The sequence below is a fragment of the Haliotis rufescens genome, unplaced genomic scaffold, assembly GCF_023055435.1.
Source record: "Haliotis rufescens isolate VD_foot unplaced genomic scaffold, xgHalRufe1.0.p SCAF_16, whole genome shotgun sequence".
Lineage (NCBI taxonomy): Eukaryota > Metazoa > Mollusca > Gastropoda > Lepetellida > Haliotidae > Haliotis > Haliotis rufescens.
In genome coordinates, this window is record NW_025963846.1 from 15,518,665 (window position 1) to 15,527,122 (window position 8,458).

The 8,458-nt window shown below is 40.8% G+C and overlaps 1 protein-coding gene across 1 annotated transcript; it reads right to left on the reverse strand.

The window, feature by feature from the left end:
• Positions 1 to 1,295: 1,295 nt before the first annotated feature.
• On the reverse strand, positions 1,296 to 6,053 carry LOC124120735. Its single transcript, XM_046483620.2, has 3 exons — positions 5,907 to 6,053; positions 2,171 to 2,343; positions 1,296 to 1,606 (listed from the first exon to the last, which is right to left on the reverse strand). The coding sequence occupies exons 1-3, from the start codon at positions 6,036 to 6,038 to the stop codon at positions 1,354 to 1,356; spliced, it is 558 nt and encodes a 185-aa protein (XP_046339576.2). The 5' UTR covers positions 6,039 to 6,053; the 3' UTR covers positions 1,296 to 1,353.
• Positions 6,054 to 8,458: the final 2,405 nt, after the last annotated feature.

Below are 8,458 nucleotides of genomic sequence, written 5' to 3' on the forward strand. Positions count from 1 at the left end.
CCGTTGAATATACTGCTTTTGTTCTTTTATCACCTGGCTAATTAGAATTGTCCACATCAAAATAAAGGACAATAAAGATTTTCTGTTCCCACACGCGCATTCAATCTAGGAAAAACAACGACGCAGAAATATCGATACCTCGCGTTTGCTTATATTCAGCTGTCACTGCAAGAAGAAATATCGATACCTCGCGTTTGCTTTTATTCAGCTGTCACTGCAAGAAGAAATATGGATACGTCGCGTTTGCTTATATTCATTTGTCACTGCAAAAAGAAATATGGATACGTCGCGTTTGCTTATATTCCGCTGTCACTGCAAGAAGAAATATCGATACGTCGCGTTTGCTTACATTCAGCTGTCACTGCAAGAAGAAATATGGATACCTCGCGTTTGCTTACATTCAGCTGTCACTGCAAGAAGAAATATGGATACGTCGCGTTTGCTTTTATTCAGCTGTCACTGCGAGAAGAAATATCGATATGTCGCGTTTGCTTTTATTCAGCTGTCACTGCAAGAAGAAATATCGATACGTCGCGTTTGCTTATATTCCGCTGTCTATGCAAGAAGAAATATCGTTACGTAGCGTTTGCTTTTATTCAGCTGTCACTGCGGGGCCCTTCCCCACTTCTTGCAGCCATATGTATTGTTATCGGTTATGGAATTAGGACAGTTCTATTTTATCGAGGGAAAAAGTTATACATTTAAAGCTTAAGTAGGGACCTGTAATTTATTATTTTTAGGGAGTCGGAAATAAAATACAGGCCTTAAACCAATCTCACCCTCACCCCCCAATAGTATATGGCCAGTCCATCACATCGTACAGTGCATATTTCCGTGTGCGTTGTTAATGCTTATTTTAAAAAAAATATCTCCTGAAATAGGTAATTACCTTTGTGGCGGAATTAAAGAAGAAAATGCCCCAGCTGTCCCCTTTGTAAAGACAAACCAATTATATTTTTTGTTGCGGGTGTCTTTGGTTTGTATGTGAAGAGAAGACAAATGGATAAAAAATATTATTGTCGGGGTTTCACAAATACCTACAAAAGCATTATTTTCAATCATTGACATAATTGTATACTTCATGTTAATAAAATTATTCATTTTACTTTTCTGTTGTTAAATACGTGCGACAAGACCCTTATAATATTTAAAAGAAATCTCTCCTGGAAACAGCGTCGATCGTACGATTCCAACAAAAGCTATGAATTGGTCGGACCTGACGGCACCGTAAGTTACATGTGCCTGCTACCAGGAAGGTTGCTAACCGGCAAAGGAAGAAGTACTCCAGACAAAAGAACGATTTCTTTGTTGATTGTGCTCACTCAGCACATAATGACTGCAGGTGTTTGTGCATTAGCAGACATAACGCCACAGAGTCATTGGTTTCTGGACGGCACGGAAACCAAAATCGTTCCTCACAATTTTATCCCGCCGTGCACTTGTGGTGTTCCTGCTGCCTGTTACTATGCCAACGTGTACACCGTCGCCAATGACGTCGCCAGATCTTGACGAAGTCGTGCTATTCCAGCAGGGGTCCTTTGTCAGGTATGTTGACCTGGCATTCCCCCACTCTCCTGCCCCGATAGGGCTCCAGGTGTACCAGTGCCTGCAACATGCGACCAGAGACAGGTGAAAGTTCGGTTTCATTTAGAGTAATGTTTGGAAGTTCAACTGTAATTCTCATGATTTGGAATATTGAAGGAGGGAAAACTCTACAACGCATTCAATTCAAGATACCATGCTTGGAGACATGATTTTTTACTTCCTTATTGTTTGTAACGACGTATCAGATGAATACTGAATATTTCACCGAAGTGGTTACACGTCTGAAACCTTCACCACTTCGGGCTTTCCTCCCACATTAAGCTGACCCGCCGCGATATAACTGTAATACTGTTAAAAGCGGCGTTAAACCCAACTCACTCGCTCATATAAAAAAAACCAAACATCGGTTCGTTTATTATTCTTCATGTAGAAGTGTACCTCGATTCAATATCATCTGCTCCTGCGGGTGATTGAGCTGTCAGGATACGCTGGTCGCACATTATATGACCCATTCCTGTGCTGACAATTACCATTTATGACCTTCGTGATTCATCTTACTTACATACCTTCAAATGCGCCGTTAATCACTCAATCAGTCACTCACTCATGTGGAATTTACGAATACCTTTGGGGAACTGTGGCTCCCGCCTCCTCCAGGACTTCTGCAACGAAGATGTTACATTTGTTGGTGTTGGCCCCGGTTTTGTGTGGGGAGGCGTAGGACCACGTGGTGCTACCTATGTACTTGTTAGCTGTTCTGGCGATGGTGCTGCCCGACACTTTAGACCTGGAGGACCACTGCAACCAAGCACAGGGCTAAGCATAGCTTAAGGCAGCTTTGGACAGCTCCAATCTGTGTATGCATATATTTTCAATATGATAAAGGTCAAATACAAGCGAACAAAACACCATTTCCATAACCATGTAGAAGGCCTTAGAAGTATCATTTCGGGCTTTTATCTGTAACTCTCTTAATAGCAACATTATATTACATCTATTAACTCGCCTTGTCTCGTTTCCAGATGAAGACACAAACTTGCAACTGTAAAACGTTAAAAGGCAAATGCACAATGTCCAAAGGTCATAAAGAGGTCCAGAGGTCATATTCAAGTATGATGACGCTAACCGAAAAGTACTATCTTTTCACGTCTTTTGGTGTGGATAGAATCATCAAGCTACCGCCCTCCGAGCAGAGGCCCTATCTACTAGACCACGGTACTAATAAAAACATAATACTCAACATTGGCAGCCTTGGTTTTGAGAATATTTTAATTGTCCGTTAAGCCTAGATGTACGTGTTCACTTTTGAAACTGTTTCACCCTTACAGTGCCAGACTGTATTATTAAGTATGGTGTGCATGTCTGCTTTCGGAAGAACAACTGGTATTGACAATAACACAATGTGTGTATGACTATTTCGGAAAGAAAGTGTGACTTAAAGTGTCGATGCATATGAAAAAGCGCCGGAGATAATAAAAACAGAGGGGAATTTCAACAACTATTCGTATTCACCATGCATTAACACTACTGTTGAACATTCTCTAATGACGAGAAAACTATACATGAACTAAGTATATCCTTGCCATCAGGATACTCCAAGAAATCCGTTTAAACATTGGTACCTCTTTCACAGACTTTCACAGACTTACACAGGCTTTCACAGACATATACATGTCATTGAGGGTATTCTGCATTTTCACACTCAACCTCAAGGCCATTGAAATGCTTGTGACAACGTATCTGCCGCACATGATGATTGCCGTGATGTGTTTTTTCTAGACTCAGTCCTGGTTTATACAAGATCTCTCGTACAAATTAAGAGATGCACACATAGATAATTGAAACATCACACCACCTGTTTATCTATCGTGACAACATCAGATACATCACTGATAGCTTCTGAAAAACATCATGTTAATTTCGATACAGATTTTGTGACATATGTCATCTACATTAACAGCACATGTCTTCTATATATTTCAGTCAATCGAACTTGCAACCTTCTTAACTGTAGGGGGCGGTCGGGTAGCCTAGTGGTTAAAGCGTTCGCTCGTCACGCCGAAGACCCGGGTTCGATTCCCTACATGCGTACAATGTGTGAAGCCCATTCCTGGTGTCCCCCGCCGTGATGTTGCTGGAATATTGCTAAAAGCGGCGTAAAACCATACTCACTCACTGTAGCCATGAGAGTGTGCCACCAGGCAACAGAGGCGCCGATAAACCACAAATTCTTTTTCCAAAAGTATATGGACGCGAGCAAGAGATATATTACGTCCGCTTCCTAATTATCATATTAGATGTTTTACAATGTGCATGAAGCGCCCGGAGAATCACCGTGTGACAGGGTACTGAAAATTCGAGAAGTCATCCAGAGACGCATCCATGTGACAACCCCTGTGGAGACTACCAGAGAGGTGAGTGAGTGAGTGAGTGGGTGAGTTGTGTTTAACGCCGCTTTTGACAGTATTCCAGTTAAATCACGGCGTGTCAGCTTAATGTGGGAGGAAAGCCGAAAGAGTTGCAGACGTTTACCACTTTGGTGAAACCCAGGAGCATGGGTATGGTGACGACAAACCTAGAAACATAATCGGGGCGAACCGGGATTCGAACCCACAATCATAGGTTCCTGGTGTGCCCAAGGGACGCAACTCTGCACAGCGAATCGCGGCGCCTCAGACGACTGGGACACCCGTGCCCCGACTACTAGAGAGGCCAGGAGCAACACAACTGATGCTTGTGAAATTGAAACACATACACAGTTATAAATATGAAGTAGTGAAAACTGGGAAAAAACACGGAAAACTAGTAAAATCATTATCTTGGAATTGTTTACAGAAACAAATCAGGGCAGTGCGAAGGAAACTACATTGTTATTTACAGATAAATAATGTTATAAAAATAATGGCTTGTTATGCACAAAGTGTTATAGACTATGTACTGAGTACAAACTGTACATTTGATTTGTTTAATCATTTTGAAATAAAGAACGAGGTCGAGTCGACCCATATGCCAGCTGTTTACAATCTGAACCTAGGTCAAACAGTATGTGAACAGTCAGATATTGATTGCAATCCACAGACCTAGATATGCATTGGGACGATAAGAGTGAATGTGTAAGTTCCACTTCAACGTTACATCGGCATTATTTCAACCATATAGTGACTACAATGTGTACATAAATAATAAATATATGTATTCGATATACAGTAAACTACGGTTATAACGAACACGTATATAACGAACTGACGGATATAAGGAACTTTCTTTTTTGATTACGACTGTTTGCTGTAGTTATGCTGTATATATGCTTATAACCAACTACGTTTATAACGAACTAAAATTAGTAGTCCCTTTGAGTTCGCTATAACCGTAGTTTACTGTAGATCCTGTAGACAAATATCAGCAAAACAACTAGAAACAACACAGATTTGCCTGTATTATATCACCGTGATCTGTAAATAATAGAGTCTGGATTATACAAACCGATGTTTGATCCACGATGAAAATTTATTCGCCTACTCGATCACATTTCTCAACATTGTAAGTGATTATATGTAAATAATTACTTGGTAGTCCTACTCTAATACTTCCAACGGGTTACTGAAAGTAAGTCTCTTCTGTTTCAAATGTTTATCTTTTGAAGCGAGAGAGAGACGATGATTTTGACGGAATCACTCGTACACCCCTAACTGTAGGGAGAATAGCCCGTGTTAAGCTTTTCGAGGTTGCATGATTAGAAAATACATTCGGCAGTCACTTTTCCGATCTGGTAAGCGACGCTCTGATTCGTATTTGAAAGGTAGTTATAACGTGATCCAGGGGGCACAGGTGGCCCAGTCGTCTTAGGCGCTGCAATTCGCTGTGCAGAGTTGCGTCCCTTGGGCACGCCAGAAACCTAAAATTGTGGGTTCGAATTCCGGTTCGCCCCGATTATGTTTCTAGGTTTTTCAGCACCATACCCGTGCTCGTGGGTTTCACCAAAGTGGTTAACGTCTGAGACATGCATCACTTGGGGCTTTCCTCCCACATTAAGCTGACACGCCGTGATATAACTGGAGTACTGTTATAAGCGGCGTTAAACCCATCTCACTCAGTCACAATAACGTGATTCACAATATGATGTCCCCTGATCTTTGTAGAGCTGGCACGAGAACCAACATCAGATTTTAAAGAGATTGGATCGATTTCAATCAAAATCCTTCTGCTCAAAATAATTCTGCTGAAAGTTCGCCTTCTTGATCACCTTTCTCAAAGTCGTAAGTAATCATATTAAACAAAATCACTTACGTAGTCTAAATTTCTAAGGTGTTGCTTTTCAACGTTTTCTGCGTGGAACCAAAAAAGTCTGGTCTACCACTTACCCATCCATCCACACACACAGACCATGTCAGACACAGAAGGAACGCCGTGATAACGCACTTGCCGCACATGATGATGTATTGGACGTGGCAGCCAACAACCCTGTATTTATAAGGTTCTATATTTGTCCTCATCACCTATGTGATATTCTACTTTCATGTAGTCTCCAGGTAATGAAAATATCACACCGATGATAATCGAGATCAAACTTTTTTAAGCCTATCACTGGTAAGTGCGAGCAGGTTGTAGCATCGCCTGTCAGTGAATGTGTGATATCTGTGATAAAAAATGCACTGCACCCGGAGATGGGGTAATGTTGGTATATAGATTTCTCGTCAGGCGTCAACGGTAGGTTTACACGCATGACCAGGGCTAGGAACATCTGTGATGACGTCATGTTGGTCGGAATGGTTTCTGAAGTGGATTGCCTTGGTCACAGTGACTGTTGGGATTGTATAGACGAATCCGGTTCTTCTGAAAACATGGTTTTAATATGACCTTGTTATTTTGTAACCATATTGGCCACTACATGTATACGATTGCCCTCATCCAATAAATGGGAATTCTTGTTATTTTCAAAGTTCACTGTTGTATGAACTCGAACCTGGATGACTGTCTATCGTCATACCCTGGTGTACTGGTTTCATGGGGGGAATACATTGAGGTGATATGGTGATTTTAAAGTTGTATGTAAGGTTGAATATTATGTAGAATGTAATATCCCCAGATCACACAGGAGACCATTAGCAAGGTTTAGATGTGGTGTAGACCCTATTCGTGTTGAAACGGGGCGTTGTGATGGAACTTTTTTACACGAGAGAGTCTGTCTGTTTTGTAAAAATGACGTTGAGGATGAATGTCATATACAGTAAAGTACGGTTATAACGAACTCAAAGGGACTATTAATTTAAGTTCGTTATAACCGGTGTTCGTTATACGCATATATACAGCATAACTACAGCAAATAGTCGGGACCAAAAAAGTAAGTTCGTTATATGCGTCAGTTCGTTATAAGCATGTTCGTTATAACCGTAGTTTACTGTACTTTAAAAGCGACAATCTTATGTATATAGCCGTTAATAACTATTTAGCATCAATGTATAACTTTTAACACGTCTTCCTGTACATATGTAACTGAATGTAATATTGATTGTAATGGCTCAAATTGTATTGATATTTTAACTGTGTACTGTTTGACGTTTCAATGCATTTTTATTGAGTTGTGACTATAATGAACAATCTGCCTGCCTACCTGCCTGCCTGCCTGGCACTGATCTACGCCCACGCTATCGTCTGCGCATGGCTTGTCTGGTCTGGACATAATTAGTTTGCTGACTGGTAATATGTCTACAGAACTGTCAATTATTTAACTCTGATGAAAGGAAGAACTTCACCTTTTCAAGAAAACCTGGTGTCAGCACTATGTGACAGAGATTCATAAACACATACAGTTAATGATAAAAACTGAAACAAAATCGCTTTTTTATTTCCTTAAACACACTGGAGGTTGAAAGTGATCATGTTAAACTTCAACAAACACTGGAACTCGAATTATGACTGGAATCTGAAGGAATGAGAGATGTTATTACAATTTTCCGCACTTGGTATTACAATTTGCTGTAGTTTGTTACTATTTGCCTCACCTGACTCTCAAAGGGAATGATAGAAATTGAAACAAAATCGCTTTTGTCACACCCTTGATCGTGCATTTTGAAGTCCATAAATCATCTGTCGTCATACACTTAAACGTCAATATGAAGTCGAAAAAACGTCTTTTGCCGTCTACAAACAGTCTATGGTCACACACTTGAGCCCCGTGAAGATCCGGGTAACAATAGGTCTTCAGCAACCCATGCCTGCCGTAAGAGGCGACTGTGCTTGTCGAAACTGGCGACGAATGGGATCGGGTGGTCAGGCTCGCTGACTTGGATCGATTGTCTGGTCCAGACTTATTATTTACAGACCGCCGTCATATAGCTGGAATATTGCTGAGTGCGACAAACAAACGCCCATAAGACATCTATTGCCATACACTTGAGCGTCGAGATAGCGTCTATAAACCAGCTACTTTCATACTCTTGAGCCTTCATGATATGATGTCTATAAACCGTCTGTCGCCATACACTTGAGCCTCTATATGAAGTCTAAAAACCGTCTATCGTCATACGCTTGAGCGTTCATATGATGTCTATAAACCGTCTATCGTCATACACTTTAGCGTCCATATGAAGTCTAAAAACCGTCTATCGTCATACGCAATGAAGTCTAAAAACCGTCTATCGTCATACACTTGAGCGTCCATTTGAAGTCTAAAAACCGTCTCACGTCATACACTTGAGCGTTCATATGATGTCTATAAACCGTCTATCGTCATACACTTGAGCGTTCATATGATGTCTATAAACCGTCTATCGTCATACACTTGAGCGTTCATATGATGTCTATAAACCGTCTATCGTCATACACTTGAGCGTTCATATGATGTCTATAAACCGTCTATCATCATACATTTGAACGTTCATCTTCATCCACTTCATACGCTTCCAAATGATTT

What these genes read in the sequence shown, in the direction of transcription:
- LOC124120735 (XM_046483620.2), bottom strand. Translation starts at nt 6,038, where the DNA reads ATGAGGACAAATATAGAACCTTATAAATACAGGGTTGTTGGCTGCCAC. An exon ending in CTGTGTGTGTGGATGGATGG is followed by an intron (nt 2,344 to 5,906) that starts GTAAGTGGTAGA and finishes GCTTGGTTGCAG; the next exon opens with TGGTCCTCCAGGTCTAAAGT. An exon ending in GGAGCCACAGTTCCCCAAAG is followed by an intron (nt 1,607 to 2,170) that starts GTATTCGTAAAT and finishes CGCATGTTGCAG; the next exon opens with GCACTGGTACACCTGGAGCC.